This window comes from Aricia agestis, chromosome 16 (genome assembly GCF_905147365.1).
Source record: "Aricia agestis chromosome 16, ilAriAges1.1, whole genome shotgun sequence".
NCBI classification, from domain to species: Eukaryota; Metazoa; Arthropoda; class Insecta; order Lepidoptera; family Lycaenidae; genus Aricia; species Aricia agestis.
Window position 1 is genome coordinate 7570314 of NC_056421.1, and position 22537 is coordinate 7592850.

Sequence of the window (22537 nt, forward strand, 5' to 3'; positions counted from 1 at the left end):
CAGAACACTTTTTACTTTGTACCTATCTACTTACTTCGTATTTGCTATCTTTTATTAATATCGTATCATATTGTCAAAAAATCTAGAGTTTATAGACTAGTTCACAGAAAACCGGTGTGAAACAGCGCTAGCGCTGCGTTTCGCCGAGTGAGTGAGTTTACGCCGAGTGAGTGAGTGAGTTTGCCCAATCCCCTACCCTATTCCCTTCCCTACCCTCCCCTATTCCCTTCCCATCCCTACCCTCCCCTAATATCCTATTCCCTCTTAAAGGGCCGGCAACGCACCTGCAGCTCCTCTGATCTGCGAGTGTCCATGGGCGACGGTAGTTGCTTTCCATCAGGTGACCCGTTTGCTCGTTTGCCCCCTTATTTCATTAAAAAAAAAAAGGCTTAAAACTTTAGTACTTTTAAAGGAATTTTTATCTGCTGATCATTTGACTGACTTTTATGATTACATATTACAATAGTAATCGTACTAAAAAGGTAACATGTCCACTATTCGTCTTTTGAATAAGACATTAAGGGCCTGTTTCACCACTTTCTGATTAGGTGTCTAATAATTCTCCATACTTGATCTGTCAAGTTAATTGGTGGAAAGCCTTATCAGGAAATTGAAACAGGCCCTAAGTATTTTACTTTTAAATTGCTGTACCTTTACTGTATCTTTGGTGCCAATAACCAAGGGCTCGACTATCTGTCATGTTTATAGTCACAAATACATTGCAGGTGTAAGACAACATTACTATAGCGTTTCAGTAATCGGGTCGCAGTATCGGTAGATTAGATAATGCTGTTTAACTGGCAAACAATACATCTCACTATATTATTATACTTGGTACTAGGGTATTATTAATACTGAGACTAAAATCATAGTTTCCTCAAACCAAGGATTTTCCTCAAACTTATCAATCCATTCTTAATATTATAAATACGAAAGTCCGTTTGTTTGTTACATTTTCAAACAAAAACCGCTGAATCTCTTTTGCTGAAATTTGGTGTGAAGATGCTTTGAATCCCGGGAAAGGACATAGGATACTTTGATCCCAGAAAAATGTACGGTTCCCGCGCGACAATCTATTTTTGGCACAACGGAGTTGCGAGAGTCATCTAGTAAAATGAATAAATAGAAAGAAGTAAATGTAAAATATGTTATTGAATATAAATGGTTTTTCGGCGATGACTCCAAGTATTTTCATTAAACTGAATAGAGTTTCGTGTTTTGTCTATCTTTAAATTACGAAAGTTCGCGGTCTCGCAGATTTATTCGTTCATTGATATCATAGGCTATGATATATGATATTCAGGAAAAGTAAAGAAAAATCAATTTTCCACAATTATTAATTTAATAAGTATAATTTATACATTTGTAACACTTTTTACATTTTTCTAATACATACTTGCTCAGATTTTAGCGTAGGTATTATTTATTTAGTTGTAAAAACACAGTAAATTATTTCATTTTGTATAAAATCTAGTGGTAGTAAGAATATTATGATATAGTTAAAACATATTTTATGGCATAAATAAAGACGAGTTTACATAGACGGAAGTTAATTTAAGCCTTAGGTAAACCAAATAGAAAAGTTAAGACAAAATATTGTTTGACGATTTATAATATAAGGTTGATATAAGGTATACAAAATCTATTAGGTACGTCATATTACAATATTTGCAGTTGTGAATTTGACGGTACGGTAACATGTCCAAGCATTTATAATTTATAAATATTATGTACACTATACATTTTATACTATAATTAACATAAATATATCTTCATCTACTTGTCCGCTAGCTATCTTTGACTATGATAATACTGAAACTTACACCTAAATATTGCAATCTGATAAAAATCTGGTCGTTATAATATAAATATATCTTAACATAGGTAATTGTCTTTTTACACCAAATTTACAGTATTCATGGAATGTTAAATATCGTCGAAAACGAAATTTATATTTAGGTACTTATCCAGTTTGTTAGAAAGTATGACAAATACTTAGGAATGGAATGTTTTAAATACATAATATGAAGTTATGGAATATCTATGGACATATTATATCTATGGACGCTTCATATCCATAGATAAGTTATGGAATGTGGTGTTAAAATTATAGTTGGAGTAGCTCCATATTTGAACGTAGAGTTATTAATTTTTTTTTAATTTGATACTCAGTATAGTACAGACTACAGAGTATCAAAACATTTAACTTTTATATTTTTATGACGTAGAAACTATAATGACTTCATAATTTTAAATTGAGCTTTAAAAAAACTTAAAATTCTAAATAATAAGAATAGGAACTGCAATATAATAAATATACCATTACGACGCTTATTCGAGTTAAACTACAGTAAAATAGATTTCACAATATTCTTGCGACCTCATCGCTTATCGGTTCGCAATAAAGTGCGTCACGCAGATAACAGGTACAATCTACAGAACAGGTATACATTCTGTGAATTACTCTATACGACTAGGAACCACTGGAGAACTTTCTGGAATCACCACCAGCAGCCGCTGGGTTGGTGACCCGGGACCGGGGGCTGATGATGCATTGGTTGGTAGGGGGGAAGGGACAGGCCCAGAGGGGGGAGGCCGTCGGGCTTGCCGAGGCACGGCCTGCCGTCTTTCACTAGGACCGGCACGGCCACGCGCCGTGGCGAGTTCAAACCGCCCACGTTTAAATCGTGAACGCCCTTCTCTTGGACCGCGCGTTTCGTCTTGTACCTGTGGTTCTGAAACCAGATTTTCACTTGCGTCGGCGTCAGGCGAATCAAGCTGGCTAGGTGCTCCCGCTCTGGTGCCGAAAGGTACCTCTGCTGCCTGAAACGCCTCTCCAACTCGTAGGTCTGAGCCTTTGAAAATAGAACGCGGCGCTTGCGCTTTTTATGCGAGATGCTGGAGTCGTTGAGCGGTTGGTCGTGATCGTCGTCGTCGTGGTCGAGGCTGTGGTCATGGTCGTGATCGTGGTCGACGTCTTGATCGTGGTCGTGACGCGTGTCGACCACGTTGGGCGACGTGGTCGGCGGGCCCGCGTAAGACAGTTCCGACGCTCGGGACGTGCTGTCCGGACTAGCTTGTTGGCCAAGAATACCTGTAACAATGGAAAAAATTGTAAGAATTACATCCGATCAGAGTTATTTTACCTATAGGTTCTTGACGACGCAACGCGACTTAGGTTAAAAAAAATTAAAATCTATGGTGCTTTTTAATAGTCTTGCAAGTAGGTACCCAATATCTATAGCTGATCATATAAACATTTTTAAAAGTGGGCTTAAGTTGAAACACAAAAATAATATCCGCCATTTGAAATCTCCCCATTCCCAAGAGCGAATAATAAGCAACCAATTACAAATTACATCCGTTAGTAACAAAAACATACACGCTCAAGCTCGAGTTAATCTTTTGGGGTCTATTTGACTTCAATGAGAAGCAAAACGGGACGGGAAAGAATCACCGCAATTGTTTGCTTCCCCCCTGATTCACACGGGGCGGGAGTTGGGCGTGTTGTGGGGAGGGGGTTGAGCGGGGGGAAGTGGGGAAACTCCCACCCCGCAGCTGCCTCTTTGTTCACTGATCAGCTATCATCCTTCACGCCGCTAACTGCGTGGTGCTTGGTCCGTTTTGTCAGTGACGATTTTTCGTTACTTTTTTTTATTTTACTTATTCACTGCTAGAGTCATATATTTTGTTAAGTAGGTATCGTTTTTAACGGCTAACCCAATTTATCAAAAACTAAAACAGCAGTGTTTAACGTAGTTTTTAACGAAGCACAACAGATTAACGAAAACAATAACACAAACACCAAATCGTTCCTACTTAATTACTAACCTAAACTTCAATTTTTAAATACAATTTGTAATGAACAGTAAGGACCTAGACACCTATAGTAGGTAAAAGGTAGTTAAACTAAGCTAAGAAAGCCTTTGTGAGCAAAAAAACAAAATCATTACTAATTGTCGATACTGAAATAATATCTTTGAATCACAGAACGCCATTATGCCCAATTCTAAATATCGATCGTGATTCGTGCGTAACAATAGTCTATAACTGTCATCAAATAATGAACGAATTGCATCCCTAACAGCCGCAAACAGTGTGTAATTGATAGCAGCTGCAGGGCACAACACCATTGGTGACAAATTCACCACGCCGGTCCCCCACTTAAACAATCACTGTTTGGTAGCGCTAGGGCGTGACCCTTCACAATTTGTACCGTTTGATCGCTCTGAGAATCTTTTATTAACCTATTAGATGCTGTGTTAAAGAAAAACTTATTTGGTTATCTTTTGTTAAAGACTAAGCGACGTTTGGAGGCAAAAACTCGAAGGCGGTTAAGTCTGAAATGATTAAATGCATGTTTAACCACTGTGAAAAAGCTTTTATTTAATTGATAAACTTTTTGCATACTGAGATACTTAAGAATTATATTTTTATTAAGTAAAAATTTCTTAGGTAACGAGATTTTGATTATGTAGACAAAATTTCAGAATAATAAAGCATAATCAAAAAGAAATGATTTGATTAACACAAATCAAAGACCCGAATTTGCAAAGTCATAGATAAAAGTGATCAATCAAAATAATTGCTGATAGGATTAGCCGTTTTCGAACAAGCAATCGAAAACCGGAATGAGTGCCGAAAAACGATAAGCGATAAAAATAATTAATGACAACTACAGATTAGCCAAGGCACTCCAATGGAGCAGCATTTGAAAAAATAATCTCGGCCTCTCGACACAACTACCAAACACCTATTATTTTCGAGTGGGCTAATATATTTGTGTATGATAATTCCTACTTGTGTTTATGATTCAAGATATTCGATGTATCAGCGCACTTACATTATACTTGAGAGGACATTTTTACAATACAAAACGTTGCGAAGTCTGGCAGAGACTTGATTCGCGTTCACCGCCACACAACATTTGAACGTTAAAAATTCCAATAATAAATCATTCAAAGAACATATTTCTGAAATAACCCAAAATATCAGTTCGATACGTGTTTGAACAAACTTCAAACACGTATCGAACTGATATTTTGGGTTATTGTCGGTGTGGTACAATTATGAAACTGTACCTACCGAATGCCGACGTTGATAATACTGATACAATGATAACAGATTCCCAGATAAATGTATAAAAATGTCACAACACACAAAATATAAATAGACGACTACAAAATTGAAACTAATAATCTGCACAACTAATTTTCGTCCTAACAAAATATCGAAAACATACATGTACGTGTAATAATTTAATAGGTAATTATTTGAAAAATAACCTTCCATTTAATAATCATCTTTAAATGTCACAAAACCAAGCCATAGAATGTTTTAACCTAATTGTATTATAAATAATACTAGACCTGCGCACTTCCGTGAGCTTTGATTAGTAAATAATAAAACTAAAGGTATCGTTGTAACTAAATAGTTTCTATTTAGTATCACGGATTACGAAATAGTAATCTGACATAACTAAAATTATTGACTCTACATTTTTGTGACCTACATTAAATCTTCATCTCTCATAAAAAATATTACTAACTAAAAACCGAGCTTTGTTAGGCTCGCGTAGTCACAGCTTGACTAACTGATGATACATCCACATATAAAAAACCTTGACTGGCTGATGATAACACATCTACATATAAAATAAAAAGCACAATATCAATAGGCATGATAGTTTTTCCGTAAAGTGTACCACAAAATGTACAGGTTGTGCAATATACCTATAAGAGCTCGCTTCGCTCGCTCTGATAATAATAATTAATTATTATTTAATAAACTTAATTTTTAAATAAACCCGCTATAAAAATAAAAAAGTACTGACTCTACATTTTTGAAGTTTCTAATTTGAAGTAAAACTCACCAGTATGATCGTGTTGGTCCAGGTTGAGCCAGGGTTGGTGATGGCGCAGCAGCTCCGCGGAGTAGGGCTGCGGGTACGGCGGCAGCTCCGGGCCCAGGGCGGGCGGCTCCAGACCCTTGGCCTCGTTTAGGCCCAGGATGTCGGAGATCTGGAAACCCGCGCGCTGGCCTGGCATCTTCATACTGTCGAGCAACCTGTAAGAGACGGGTAAATTAGAATAAGAAGGTCAAAACTTTATACAAATTAGATTTTATAGTTTGTGAGCCAGGACCTTAAGGCCTAGCCAAGCGGCAAGCGATAATCGTAAACGCCAACGTCAATGCCACAAAATGTACAGGATTTGACATTAATATTCGCTAGCGAAGCGATATGTCAAATCGCATACAGTTTGTTAGCGTTTACGATAATCGCTTTATACTTGTCTACTAAGGCAGGGCGAAATAGCGGATCTATTTTATATCTTAGTCATTAAAATTTGAGTAGGAGTTAAGGCGCGTTCAGTTTCAGATTCATTTTGGCGCTACAACTTAAGTTGACACTGGTTAAAAAAAATCCACAGCCGAACATATAATCTCCTAGTTTTTTGGAAGTCGGTTAATAAATAAAAGGGCAATAGATTATTATAGTACGCCGTAGGATGCGTTGATGGTAAAAATTATATATGTTAACATTTTTAACTATATAGGTACCTATAGCAGTTTTGATGGCAATGAATTTTAATGGCAAAATTATTTTACGTAAGTAAATATTTTTAGAAGCATAATAATATTATGTCGTCAACCGAGTAACAAATTAACAAATCTAGCTATTCGATCACAATATCCATACTGATATAATAAACTATTACTTTAATTTAAATACATATTTTCATATCTTTATATAATAGCCGTCACGTCGCGCAGTACAAACGACATAAACGCATGACATCTGTTTGTACTAACTGCAAAGTTACGATAATAAGTATGAATGAAATAACAAATAAGTAAATAATGAATGACATTGTTCTTCGAGAAGGATAAGAAACTTTATAACAATTATTATTATAAAATTTTCAAACGGTAAATTATTGCTACGGCGATCAATTTTGTGTGGGTCTATATGGTCTATATCAATGAAATAATATCAAGCAATGAAGAAAATATTATGTTCAAATGCGTGAAAATCTAACAACTAATTCCGACAAATCTTTATAATAATTGTTATTCACCGTTTGTTTCAACAGTTAATGTTTTTAATAAAAGCTCATGGGAGAATATTTTATTAGTCAGAACACTAATTAATATACCTATGAATATTAAACTCTGTAATATATTACACGTATAGGTGACTTATAAAAGTAAGCCCATGCCTATTCCTTCTCAGGTATTCCAAACCTTCGGCTCAAAATTCCGACAATTAACACAGACTTAACAAGTGAGGGCGGAACGTCTAATCCGCCGATTGATTAAGTGGGAACCTCTTCAGATACGTGACCGGGACAAAGCCTGGAGGTGCTATAGTTGTTAACAAGAGAATTACACGCACTCGTGAATGTTTGTCTGTCCCGTACGTGACGGCGTGAAAGGGCGGCGGATAGAACCTTAACAGGTTGTGGACATCGCTATTAACAAGTTCTCACTGTTGGAATATGTGATATGTCACGAAATGCCGATCTTGGATGAATAAAGTATAATCCGTTTTTTTTTTAAGTTAAGCGCTGAGTCTAATTCAGACATAAAAATAGTCAACTTTGTAGCGTAATTAAATAGTTAAGCTTAATAAGGTTGGTTAGTTAAACGCTTATAATTTAGCAAAAACTTGATCTCAGGGTTTTTAATTATAAAATATTCGCTTGTTTATCAATAATGTTTACACATTTGATTAAAAAATAAAACAAGTTTATGCAAAGATGATCAAATATTTTTAATCTATGTATATAAAACTCAAAGGTGACTGACTGATTGACATAGTGATCTATCAACGCACAGCCCAAACCACTGAACGGATCGGGCTGAAATTTGGCATGCAGGTATATGTTATGACGTAGGCATCCACTAAGAAAGGATTTTGATAAATTCCAACCCCAAGGGGTTCAAATAGGGGATGAAAGTTTGTATATAATAATACTTCTTAACGCGAGCGAAGCCGCGGGCAAAAGCTCGTACATTATATACCCAAGATACCTTCAATAATTATTATAACTGATAATTCTTGATCTTATAATTTTCTGATGGTCTAACTACATATAAAAATAAAACTCGCGTATAATCTCCGTGTAATGAAGATGTTAAGTAGGTATCTTATTCAAAAGAAACTATGAAAGAAGGTACCAATGTTAATTCTTGCATGTAGTCCGAAATTTTCTTTACTAACGCTACCTTTTTACTTAAATACTCCTAAAGATATTTCTGATACACCGAAATAAAAGGTATCGTACTAGAACATTCTCATCACTGAATCACTGACACTTTACAAATCAGCTCACCCGGGGAAAGCGGATCGGAAGGCCGCCGGGTAGAGGGCCGGCAGGAAGGCCGGTCCCCATGGTGGCAGCAGGATGGGGCTCCACGCCAGCAGCCCCGGCGGCAGCGAGGGCACCGGCGGCGGGGAACTCTCGCCCTCCTCGCACTTCATCTCCCGTCCGGGAGAGCTCGCCTTCGGAATAATCTTGGAAACCGTTTCGAACACCTGCGTAACACGTGCTGCGTCTCTCGACGCCGCGCCCGCACTAAACAACCCTCGAGTGGCCCTCGGGTGAAGACCCCACCGCCCTCGACGGCCTACTCGGCGAGTAAGGGTGCTCGAGCGACCCACCAATGGGAAACGAGCGCGCGCTGGGCGGGAACGCTCCCGACCAATCGGCGCCGTCGCAGCCTTCGCTGCAAAAAAATTGGAGTATACACTCCGAATAGAGGAGCTTTCGACGTAGCTACGTTATGCTCCTTTTGTAATGAGAGCGGCGTTAAGCCCATTGTCGACGGCTACGGACGCCCGGATAACGATTTTCACTTAGAGTGTTTTTAATAAGTCGACGTAAGCCCGTGTTAGTTTTTATGTCGGTGACCGCTTTATGTAGGGACAGGAAATTATTTTGAAACGTCAATTATTCCAATATTCCCAAGTATGGATCCATTGTTGTCAATCCAAAACATTTTTAGATTTCAAAGTTTTATATGTGTTGTTACCTTATTGGCGGTTCCGGGTTCTCTACATAATTTTATTAAAATCCTTATACACATTTTACAAGATATAACACTTCGGACTTTCAATTCAATCGTTGCGTTAAATTTTCTAAAACTCGTTCTTCTCGGAAAAGGTTCCCTGGTTTCTTAAAGCGACATAACCAGCTATTTAATAAATAATAATGATACACAGCTGCAGAGGATTAGATAGACACTCGCACCTATACCCGGAGAACAATAAGGTGCTAAGTCAATGTACCCTTTTTGGAAATAACGTTTATCTATATAATATAATTATCATAGTTTTAATTTTAAAATAAACAACACCTTTTTATTAGAATAGAAAAACTAATGTTTTCGGATTTAATAATCTGGGGGCACGGCAGTGTCCCTCCAAGTCGAGCGCGATTTTTGCTTTATGTTATAGTTTTAAATAAATAAAAACATAAGGACAATTAGGTTTTATTATTAAAAATGTTCTAAAAGCTAGGAGTAATAAATTCTATATCTAATAATCTAATAACTAGCTGTTTGACCGAGCTTTGCTCGGTATCCGATGAAAATGACATTTTCTAGAAATGATTCCTAGCTAGATCGATTTATCGCCCCCGAAACCCCCTATATACTAAATTTCATGAAAATCGTTGGTGCCGATTCCGAGATTCCAATTATATATATATATATATATATACAAAAATTGCTCGTTTAAAGATATAAGATATGATTCGTAGTTTTTTATTAAAACGGGCAAAAGGCCCACCACACATTCCCACCACTGCAACTCCTGTGTCGCCAGGATCAACAGTGGTAACCAACCACGAAAACCCTTTGATATGATCTCAGGGATGCCCGAGGGACAAGCTAAATCTGTCTTGGGACCCGCAACGAAATTAATCAGAAGAAATGTAGGAGGAGTAGGAGATACCAATTTCCCTCCCCAAGCAAAGCGGGAGACAGCCAAATTGTAATGACATTGATATCCGAACAAAGGGGGAAGCACCACGGGAAAAAATTTGGTTATACTTAATACAATATGCCTACTTCATAAAAAAAAAAATGACATTTATTTATAATGGCAAACTTGTGTTCGGTTGATGATTATGATATATGATTCGTAGTTTCTGAGTCTTGCAAAAATATTTCATGTGTATCTGCCTAATTTACTTAGTACTTTTATCTAAAAATAATTGTAAGTGAGCTGAAAGTACCGTATCTTCTACCTACGTCAGAGATATTTCTAAAATACCTTTAGTGTTTGCACTTTGCGTGTAGATCACCTTAGGCTACCTACGAAATAGACTTGATAATACTAAGTCATCTGTTTTGCTGAAGTTCAGAAAAATTTGAGAGTTTTTACGAAATTGTTATTTAGAACTCTAGGTACATAACAATTAATAAATTATAAACAAAAAACTTTTTGAGAAAAAGGTTTTATATAACTATTCCCGTGTCTTGGATGAGCCGCCATATTTGATGTAGAGTGACATTAAATTCGTTTTCATGTTACTCTCAATGAGCCCTTTCATTTAATATCCATATTGTAGGACTGCATAGAAAATAACTATTTCGCCATCTTGGATGGTCGGCCATATTGGATTTAGAGTGATGTCACATACCATATCGTGCATTGTCATCCAATCTAAACGTGTATGCAAAATTTCAGCTCAATCGGTTAAATATATCTACTTCAAAATTGAGTTGCAAGATTTCACCCGAACATACTTATCTACATACATACAGAGCAAGTTAAATAAAAGCTTTTAAAAAGTAAAACATGTTTTTCTAAATGTAAAAAAATAGAGCGTATATAAATGATTCTAGATATTTCACGTTATAGGTAAGTAGACATAGTAATTCAAGCTAAGAACTAAGCAAACACAGGTGTTCAACCAACAATAGAAAACTAGTAAGGGCAATTTCATAGCCCTAAATCTAAAACACATGCGGTATATAACCCGCTTATAATTAAGACAATAACTGTCCTAGTCTATTACTACAATAGCATTATTGTCAAGTGTATTGTTAAGTAATACTCATCTATCTTATTGTTTGACTCTCTAAGAACAATGTTAAGAAGATACAGATGTTGCGTGGCACATAGAACAATGGTAGAGTCAAAACGATTTTTCGGTCGCTTTAGGATTTTTTTTGCTGTTCAAGTACCGACTTGAACTTGATGAGTAATTAGGTAATTTATTGGAATATCATTTTGACTGCTGAATTTCAAAACTAAGTAGTTTAATTTTCGACTCTATTACCTAGCAGAGTTACAAGAAAACTTGTTTTGAAGGTTTTTAGAGGAATTATAATATGTACGTACATATTTGTTTTACAAATATTTAAAGTTCTTGTTAAAGCTAAAGAGATGCAGATGTTTAAAACGATATTTTCATATCAAATAATAAAGGCTCTGTCACGATACCTACTCTTAAAAATGTGATATTATTATGCCAATAGACAGTAGTCAGTACATATTATTTTTAGGAGAAAACGACTATTCTACGCACCTAAAATAAGAGAATTTGGAAAACAGTCTATTGTAAACCTACAGTAGGTATAAAAAAAATCTAACTTAAGATAAATATCAGAGGCCCTTATAAGAGTCTGGCTATCATTTAATTACATAATTAAAGACGAGAGTCGAAGAACCAGATATGTAACTAACATTTTGTAACATAAGGACAATTAGGTACTCATTTTTAGGGTTCCGTACCCAAAGGGTAAAAACGGGACTCTGTTGTCTGTCCGTCTGTCTGTCTGTATGTCTCTAGGCTGTAACTCAAGAACGGTTATAGCTAGAGAGATTAAATTTTCACAGATTGTGTATATCTGTTGCCGCTATAACAACAAATAACAACTAAAAACAAAATAAAATTAATATTTAAGGGGGGCTCCCATACAACAAACGTGATTTTTTGGCCTTTTTTGCTGTATATCAATAATAGCAACAGGTAGGTACTTGAATTTTTCACACAATCCTTAGTTTTATGTAAGTATACTTTAATATTTAATAATAATATTAATATTAAATAAAAAATTAAGAGGGGCCCAATGCCCATACAAAAAACACAAATGTTGGCCTAATTTTGCTCTATAATGGTACGGAACCCTTCGTGCGCGAGTCTGACTCGCACTTGGCCGATTTTATTTTCGTCATAATTTGAACAAACCTTGTAACTTACCTACTCCATCATCTAGCTAATTATATATCTGGCGTCACATAAAATCCACAGTTTTATGATTTCAAATCATAATTCCGGCTCTATGGAAGCTCCATTTAAGCAAAAAAAAGGTGCACGGCAACCTTTTTTTTTCTTAAATGGAGCCCCAGATTCTTCTTCCACTAATGTATTTAATTGCCAAACTCAAAATCAAAATATTATATCATATTTTGATGACCCTCATGTTCATACAAACTCGGCTTTATAAAGAAAGAATATTTCGAGTATGTATAAAAGACAAGGATCGACACCTTCTTGGTAACAAACTTTAAATCTAAACATCTGTTAACTCATTGATTAACTTTTAAACAAACGCAGACGAAAAACAATAGGGCCAGATGTTTCAAAATCAGGTACGATATGATTCACGATAATTTTTAAACATTAAAGGGCAGCTCACAAAGAGCAATTATGAATCCCCTACAATATTTTACCTCGAAGTTTCTAGAAATTGACCCTTATATCATCGACATAAAGCTCCTATCAAGGAATAAATATTTTTGAATGTACCGTAAGTGGCGTGCACAGTAAGGTCTGATCGAATTTAACTTATTGAAGGATGAGTTAAAAACGTTTATAGTATACGCATCAGTGAACGATAAAACATTGGTTACGGGATTTTGGTGGAGATGACTTAACAGGTGTAAGTTGATCTGAATAAATCTTAAATAATTGTATTAAAAAAACATATTATCAATTGTCTTCAAATTAATCTGAATGATTAACACTACACGTCTTATTACCAAAAAGTGCGCTGCTCTTTAGGATACTGTAATTTGCGAGGAGGACATACCTACTGTGTATAATGAATTATATATTTTTAACGATCGTATAATATTTGTAAATTTTTGAGTCTCGGATAATAAAAGGAGATAATACAGGGTGCAATTAAACCTTCCTGCCAAATTTTGATATATTGATCCTTGTTAAAAATAAAAATACACGTATTTTTTCTTTTATAGTCACTCAGTACTAAAATGTTGAGAAATACCTTCCGAAAGTTATCCTAAGAAACACTACAATTAATGGACACGATGCGTCGGCCGCGCGTGACGTGCGCCCGCGCGCGCGCCTCCACCCGCGTCACCCCCTCTCATTCCTCCACGCCGCGAGTGACCGTTCTGCAACGATTTTAATTGGGATAAATATGACATTGGAAAAAAAATAACACCCAATTTGCTTTGGTTAAATGGACTCTCCTAAAGATACCTAAGCCCTGGAAAAAAATTGGCAGGAAGGTTTAATTGCACCCTGTATACTATTTTATATATCACAAAGAGAGGAACTTCGAAATTACTATACCTACTGATTTTTATAAAATTAATTAACACGTGAATTGTTATCCACGGAAAATAACCTAAGTTTATTAGGTAAGGAAAAATTACTATACTGTTATTGCCTCACTTATTAGTTATTACCTAACTGCCATACTCAGAGTGGAACATTAATTACTTAATAATTAATTCAAAATTTTGACATAAGCCCTACGAATAATAAAAACCAAGGAATCGTAACTCCCATACTATTACCGTTTTAAATTTGGTTCCTTTTGATCTGTCATGACTCATGTAACGTCAGCCTAGTACTGCTCAAGGTCACCTAAATATTGCAAATTCAAAAAAGTGTACCTAAGGTACACTTTTTTGACAAGTATTGTAGAGCATGTTTTTTGACGGAGTTACTTTTCCTTAGTTTTTATTATTCGTAGCATAAGCTTTATACGTGGGAGAGCCATGCTTCGGCACGAATGGGCCGGCTCGACCGGATAAATACCACCGGCGTGAAACAGCGCTTGCGCTGTGTTTCGCCGAGTGAGTGAGTTTACCGGAGGCCCAATCCCCTAACCCCTACCCTATTCCATTCCCTACCCTCAACTATTCCCTTTCCTTCCATACCCTCCCCTATTACCCTATTCCCCCTTAAAAGGCCGGCAACGCACTTGCAGCTCTTCTGATGCTGCGAGTGTCCATGGGCGACGGAAGTTGCTTTCCATCAGGTGACCCGTTTGCTCGTTTGCCCCCTTATTTCATAAAAAAAAAAGCTCCATATATTATCTGCAAAACTCTTCATTAAATCGAAAGTTAATCATAATTAAATGTCTCTGAGTACGGCGGTAAATCTTTTTTTTTGCATATTATGTATGCCGCCGGGAAACATGGACGCCGGAAACGCGTGAATGGGGTCTAGGTTTTAACAATTTTATCTCAATTTTTTCAATATACTATAGAGGTAAGCTGCTATCCAGATTTGTGAGGGTCGGGGCAGGTGTGATCGCCCTCCGCTACGGGTCAACTCACACCTCGCCGCGCCCGCTCACCCCGTGATCATCGATACAATTGATTACCTATCGTTTATTATGTATGATTTATTTTTTATTATTATACTGTTATTATAACATTTTTACATGGATTTTATAATATTGTAAGGATCTCTAGATTTCTATATATATAAAACTCAAAGGTGACTGACTGATTGACATAGTGATCTATCAACGCACAGCCCAAACCACTGGACGGATCGGGCTGAAATTTGGCATGCAGGTAGATGTTATAACGTAGGCATCCGCTAAGAAAGGATTTTGATAAATTCCAACCCCAAGGGGTTCAAATAGGGGATGAAAGTTTGTATATAATAATACTTCTTAACGCGAGTGAAGCCGCGGGCAAAAGCTCGTATAGTATAAAGTCAACATTATTATCAAGAAAAACAGTATTTTTTTTCTAATTTTATTTCGTTAAAATATGCGTACTTCGTAAAAATATGCGTCAATACTAAATCTATGTTAAAGACCGAACCGACCGATAGTTGAAAAATTATAGGGGTAGCGTGATGTTCAAATTTCTTTTCTCTACGTAAGATGTAGAGAAAGACAATCCATTCTTAGAAGAAATCCTATGGGAATGCATCAAAATTCTAATACGATTCTTATGTATCTGTGTCTAATGGGAATAAATATCAGTATTAAAATAATCCTACATTATTACATAGCAATATAAATAAATAGTTCTTCAGTAATCATGAAATAAAATACTCATTTACTGAATAAAACGGTAGGGAGAGAAAAAAATGCTATCAAAGAATAAAAAAATAATAAATGTGTTTGTTTGTCACAGACAGCAATAAGCACTCAAATCACCTAATGGATTGGCTTCCGAGACTCCGAACAAATTGATTTACCTGTTTGCATGAAGTCGGATTTAGTACCATTTCGCCAGTCGAATGGAATGATCAAAGTTTTCGTGTGCTCTACCAATTGTAAGTGTAATGGTAATGTTTACTTCTTTGTTAAATTTATACTGATTAAATTGTTTAGATATAAGAGATGAAATAAATATTATACTGAATTGGTAAATATTTTAGTTCTTGACTTAAGTCCAGTAGATAAGCAAAATTTCGCACACACTTGGGAAACAAAACAAAAAGTTTTAAAAAACGAAACCAGCATAGCTGACTTTATTTTACTACTCAAACTGCAATCGGTGAGCTATAGCTATTGTATACCTATTTTATATCAAAGTTAATGTTCATAATACCTATTGAATGTCACACTAACGATCAACCGAAAAATTCTATGAATAAAATTAGGATAAGTCCACGATACTCTACCATCAACTCGGGAAATGGATGGCTCTATTCCGAAAACTAAAACGGCAGTTATAAATACGATATTGCGATGGTACCTAATGATAAAATAATAGGGGCTGATCGCCGGCACGATAGGAAAGTAATAAGTAAAGTTGAGTATGGCGGCGCGGGCCGTACCAAGCGCCAAAAAAACCTGTGACCAACTCCCATTACTTCATGGCCAAACCTCGACAAATTACGTCCCTAATGATCCTGTTTCGCGAATCGCTGAATTTGTCTAAGTCGAAAGTAAGTGAAAGCTCGCGATAGAGCTGTGCTCTTTATTTGAAATACTTATTTTTTTACCCTTCATAAAAAGGTAAGAAAAAATTGCAAGTTTCTCTATAATCTTAGTAGTTAACAAACAAGGTTTGCAGTCACAAGTATTTTCAAGATAGGCTTTTTCAAGATAGGCTTAAACGTTTAAATCTTATAGGAAAGTAGATGAGGTACAAATTACAATGTTTTTCCCATAGGACTATTTATATTTCAATTTTCAATGTTCAAACCACAGTTTCTATCCAGTGCTATATTATGAAGGGGAATACACTGCAATAATGCTAAACGTCCAAAAAATTAAAATCTTAACGAGTAATGCCATGTAACGTCACGTTTACTTTAAAATAATCTTTAAGTAATTCCAAGTTTCGGTATACCGTTCTAAATTTAAAAACCCAATTATCTCAAAACTAACATTTTAGGACATTCATCATTATTGCAGTGGACCCTTCATATCAAACCCGAGAATAATGTACCCGAACAATATAGACTATTTAAATCCAAGGATAGAACAGCGATTTTTTTTTAATGTAGGCTATATAAGTAAATAATTTTGATAGCGCTTCTTCTCTTAAGCTCATTCACTTATATTTTAATATTTCATGTAGTAAGTAAGCCTAAAAGTAGGTTAGTTACTTGTGCTAATTATAAAATACAATTTACTAGATAAATAATTATATTATTCATCATTTACTCCAAAAATATAAAAAAGTCTACTTTCAATATCTAAATTATGGCCAAAAAATTCGTGACAGCCGAAATTAAAACAATTGATTGCGATTACGTCGAAATTACGCGCAAAACGTGGAAAGTGACTAGTGAGTCGCGGTTCGAGCTGGTTACTAGTTAGGCCGACTTTAAACGGCCGGAGGCACGACAAGAGGGCTTCGGAACCAATTAAGGGCTCCACCAAACCCTGGGAGGTAACAGCTGATGGATTACGGCTCGATGGTACTCACTCTCACGAGCTTGGGCTTGGATTGGCGGAAGTCACGCGAGCCCAATAGAGCGGCTCGAGTTTTCATGTCATGGGTTTGTTGTGGTAGCGGTGGAGTAACAACAGAATATACCTTAACCTTAGCTTACTAGTGATCATCCCCTTGTTTACCTATTTTTGCTTTAAAATGTAGCCTATAGGTATCCTTTCGCTTAAATCATTCTAGTTATTCAAGAAAATCAAAATCCGTTGTGAATACCTAATTATGAAAGATTAAGGCACAAAGAGCGACTTTGTTTTATATAATATTATGTAGTATACTGTATACATGTAGTTAAGATTATATATTATAAAATAAAATAACTAAGTAAATCGTAGGTACTGGCAAAGTACCCTTTTCAACGCCGTCGGCGCGCGGCGCGGTGCCACGAGATGCCCGGTTTTTGCCATATTTCAGGATTTTTCGTGATGCTTCTGATTATAATAGTAGTGTAGAAAAAACAGAACACTAATAATTGTTCATCTAACATTCGAAAATTTAAAGGTTATACCGACGGAATACAAAATACAAATAAATCGTTCGGAATAAGAAAACTGTAGAATGTAGGTAGAGTCTTAATTTTTTAATTTATTTTATTAGGTGTGTTTGTGGTTACTACTTTTCTACTTAGTATTATTATTTATGAGTTAATAATTGTATATTTGTTGGTCAAGTTAAGCTTTCATAAAATACAAAGCATTACTTTTTTGTCCAAAAAATGGACTCTGACATCATTATAATAATCTACATTATTACTATCGCTTTGAAATAATTTTGGTTTTTAATAGGTTAACTTCATGACTCTACCTTTGCTAGGGAATCCCTCTTAAGGAACATTTACAATTTTATACCAATGATTCATACTTATCAGCTATCATACAGGGATCTTTAACACCGCCATAACGCGCTACTATATAAATTATCTAGCAGTGGTTAGGAATTACTGATAAAATAATAATAAAAAAGTTATTTTTGCTTTTATGTGTTGAGTAAACTTTTTGTAGAAACGTTTTTGCCTCAACAGCCAAGAAAAAAAGTAATTCTATTTTCAAACATTCAAAATTCGAATACTCACGCATAGCTGCATCGGTAATCCTCCTCTGGCTGTCGGTACTGGCAGCTAACATTAGGGTCACCTCCATACTCCGTCGGAACAACTGGCCAGCTGTTCTCGTAGTAATACTCTCCGTATCCCATCTCTTCACCCATCATTCTCATATCACTCACTCACTGTAGACTGCACCGACCGACCATATCGACTGATCGATGGATCGGGCCTTATCAATAAAATTGTCTCCTTATCATATCGGCCAGCTTTCCCCGTGATATGGGAGTTTTATACTGGCGCCATTATTGTGGGTTATCGCTGTCAGGTGCGAATATTTACTATAATGTTTAAGGTGTTTGACCTACGTTTTACGGGAATAGCCAATACGCAATCTATATTTTTCATAAAAGTTGAAATACAGAAGGTACTACCTACTTTCCTACCTTCTTATACATAGTGTAACAAAACTAAGTGATAATGACACACACTCTTAAATAGATTTGATTGTGAAAGTAGCAGCGCTGAAAGAGATTTTTTGGGATTTGTATGGGCAAGCGCTTCAGCGTTATGAACTTTCCGATACAAAAGTTAAAAAAAAGTTACCCTTTCAGCGCTACTACCATCACATTTTACTCTATACAAATAAATTGAAGGTTAATCACAATTAAATGTCTCTGAGTACGGCGGTGAGTTTTGTTACACCCTGCATAAACTTTATTAACAAATTAATGGAAACTTAATTCGTATGCAGGTATTCAAGTAAATAGAACAATAGTCTTAAATTTTATTACCAAAAGCATTTTAATATCTACTTATAATATCATGTTCATACAATACCACACAACATACTTTTCTTTGCTAATTATTCAGGCGTTGAACATAAAAAAAATCTTAACGCCTTACAAAACAAAAAAGGCAAACGCAAGACGCAAATGTTCTCCATAAGTAGCTCTAACTTTATTTCCACCGAGATTTTCCTCCCAAGAAACTTCCACTCATTAATTGTATGTAACATCTCGTCTTATAGCAACAACTTTATTAATCACAAAAAGTGTCAGCTGTACCTCTGGTGGGACTCGAACCCACAATCCTCGGCTTAGGAGGCCGATGCCTTATCCATTGGGCCACAGAGGCGTACGTGCTGCGGCGCAAGAGGCGGATCGCCTGCGCGTGCGGTGACGTCATCGCGCGTCACGCCGCTACCGCAATTAACTCTAAACTGATAAATTATCACACACGATCCACGAGTATCAAGACGGCCGCGCTATATCCAGTTTCACCATCGATCGCAACGCCAACGCAACGGGTAATTTCTTACTAATCACACTTTGCTATACAATTAGGTGTAACAAAAGTAAGTGATAATACTTTTACTAAAGTATTACTTATCACTTAGTTTTGGAACACATATTTGTGTTCCTTATGTAGAGAGTAGCGCTGAAAGAGCGACTTTTTTAAACTTTTATAAGGGAAAACTCAAGACGCTGGGGCGCTTGCCGATACATATCGCAAATTTTTTGTCTTTCGGCGCTGCTACTTTCACTGCAAACTCTACATCGGAGACCCATACACATCCTAAAGTATTATCACTTAGTTTTGTTTTGTATTATTTTTATTTTTTTAATCCACTCATTATTATTACTCCATTTTATTAGAATACATTCATATAAATAATTTTTAACAATCCATCTTTGCTAAAAAGTAGCCCCTTGAGAGTTTCGTACGCCGGTTCTTTACGCCGGGCTAGTTCCCGAACCGCTGGCATTTAGGACGATTCCGAAAGTGTTACAGTTTATAATCAATTTGGAATAAAACAATTTTTTATTTTAATTTTTATAACGCTTATATGTTTGTCACACATTACGACATAGATGCCATAAGGGTTCATTAACCTGTTTCTCAACAAACAAGCTTCGCGCATACCAATCAGTTTAAATATACGCGTTACTATGTTATCAAATATACAAAATATATTTTTCCTTATATCCAAAACAGGCAACTATTGAAAAACAAGAATATGACGCCCAAAACTCCGTTATGCAAAAATTTGTTTATCACGGGGAACCGTACATTTTTCCGAGATAAAATGTATCCTATGTCCTTTCTCGGGACTCAAAGTAATTTTTCAAATCGGTCCAGTAGTTCCTGAGATTAGCGCGTTCAAACAAACAAACAAACTAACAAACTTTTCCGCTTTATATTATTAAATATAGATTCGATGGATGGATGATGATATGGATATTCGATGTCATTCAGTGTACTCTAGCAACTCTAACGCACCTATAGCTCCTCCAGTGTTGCAGATGTCTCATGTCTTCAAAAAATTGGCTTTGTATGACGTAATCAGGACTGGTTCACGCTTTTTAGGGTTCCGTAGCCAAATGGCAAAAACGGAACCCTTATAGATTCGTCATGTCTGTCTGTCTGTCTGTCTGTCTGTCTGTCCGTCCATATGTCACAGCCACTTTTCTCCAAAACTATAAGAGCATACATTATTAAAAATTTTAGGGGTCCCCATAGGTACAACTGAAACAAAAAAATTTTTTTTTCATCTAAGATATGCGTGTGGGGTATCTATGGATAGGTCTTAAAAAATCATATTGAGATTTCTTATATCATTTTTTTCTAGTTTGCGAGAGAGACTCTTCCAAATATATGATGTACATTACTATTAAAACTACCAACGAAAATTGGTTTTAACGAAATCTACCAAGTAGTTTTTTTTATACTTACGTCATAAATGGTAAACCTTAAATTAACTTTCATTAAATCAACTGAAACATAAAAATAAATCAAAAACCTTTTAATTTCATAAAACATAAACCTTATTGTTGCTGCGGAACCCTTCATGGGCGAGTCCAACTCGCACTTGGCCGGTTTTATTTAATGTTGGATTAAAATAGCACTGTCAATGTACTTATAACTAAAGTAAATATCCACATGGGTGGCCATGTTGGTAAATAACCGATTTCCAACATTTCCATTTTCCTATGAATTTACTAAATGGAAATAGCGTGTGAAACACAAAGATTCTGTGCTCTACAATCTACATTGGTCATTCATTAATATCTTAATATGTATTTATTTATTGTTGTAAGGACACCAAACAGTACATACATTAAAAAACTTATAGAAATTATCATAAATAGTCAAGAAGAGCTGATGCATGTACCTCAGTAGGTGACACAGCATTTACAATAGCCCACAAGCATAGCAATATGTAACTCGAGCGCCTAAATTAAATGAACGTGTTAAGTAAAAAACACTGTTTCTAGTTAATTAAATAATCATCTATTTATTTACGCAATATTAATAAATTAATTATTAATATAAGTTCAGATAATCCCGTGCTTTTTATGAAATACTAAGGGCTTCACCACTTCCTGATTAGTGCCGGATAGGCTATCCCCCACTTAGCTTGACGGATAGAGTATGGAGAATCTATCAAATAAGTTGTGGATAGCCTATCCGGCACTTTATCATGAAGTGGTGAAACAGGCCCTTAGAAAGAAACGAGCAGACATACCACCTCACACCAGACGTTAGCTACTGGCTACATAACAGTACCCATCTTACTTACAACTTGCCTTTGGCCTCCACAATCAATCGTTATATTTTCAGTCTGGTTTTCTGTGTGGCTACAGTATTAATTCGATTGCGATGAGCCGCATCGTTTGCTGGTTACTTAAATTTTAAACGAGAAAATTCTCCGGTTTTCCGTGAGGCTATGATATTCAGTAGTATGACTGTGTCGAAATAAATCTTGCTTTTTGTTTTTAGCAAAAAACATAATATTTTATTCTTATGCTATTGTATCTAACAATTAATGTAAACATTAATAAAACTTCTGAGTATAGTATGACATACATGTCATACTATACTCAGAATACACTAATTACTAGAAAATCAACTGATAATATAATTTTTACTTTTAAAGAAAATACGTCCAGTCGTCCAGTTCTAACTTAATAATAATTTTAACTTCATTTGTCAAAACGTCTGAGTACTTGAATCTTCAGCTTTCTATAGAAATCTGAAGTCTTGAAGATCCCCGAAAGACATTACTATTAACTTTATTTTGTTTTTAGTATTTGTTGCTATAGCAGCAACAGATAAACACAATCTGCGAAAATTTCAGAAGTCTCTCTATAGCAATTCTTGAGATACAGCCTGGAGACAGACAGACGGACAGACATCAAAGTCTCAGTAATAGGGACCCGTTTTACCCTTTGGGTACGGAACCCTAAAAACCAAGCTCACGTCATCATAGCTTTTCATTTCTCTTCAACTTAGACAATTTAGACAAGTTTGATAGAACTCCCAAACTCTGGCCTCCTATTAATAAAAAAAATTAA

At 35.8% G+C, this 22537-nt stretch overlaps 1 protein-coding gene and 1 non-coding gene across 2 annotated transcripts; both read right to left on the bottom strand.

The window, feature by feature from the left end:
• Positions 1-2264: 2264 nt before the first annotated feature.
• On the bottom strand, positions 2265-18381 carry LOC121734916 (homeobox protein Nkx-2.2-like). Its single transcript, XM_042125554.1, has 3 exons — positions 18210-18381; positions 5873-6066; positions 2265-3094 (listed from the first exon to the last, which is right to left on the bottom strand). Exons 1-3 carry the CDS (start codon positions 18350-18352, stop codon positions 2502-2504), a joined length of 930 nt encoding a protein of 309 aa, XP_041981488.1. The 5' UTR covers positions 18353-18381; the 3' UTR covers positions 2265-2501.
• Positions 18382-19243: 862 nt separating this feature from the next.
• Trnar-ccu lies at positions 19244-19316 on the bottom strand. Its single transcript has one exon. It is a non-coding gene; the product is annotated as a tRNA-Arg (tRNA).
• Positions 19317-22537: the final 3221 nt, after the last annotated feature.

Excerpts from the sequence above, each read along its gene's own strand:
- LOC121734916 (XM_042125554.1), bottom strand. The coding sequence starts at position 18,352 with ATGAGAATGATGGGTGAAGAGATGGGATACGGAGAGTATTACTACGAG. Across the intron at positions 6,067-18,209 it reads GATTACCGATGCAGCTATGC|GTTGCTCGACAGTATGAAGA; the intron begins GTGAGTATTCGA and ends CGTCTCTTACAG. Across the intron at positions 3,095-5,872 it reads GGACCAACACGATCATACTG|GTATTCTTGGCCAACAAGCT; the intron begins GTGAGTTTTACT and ends CCATTGTTACAG.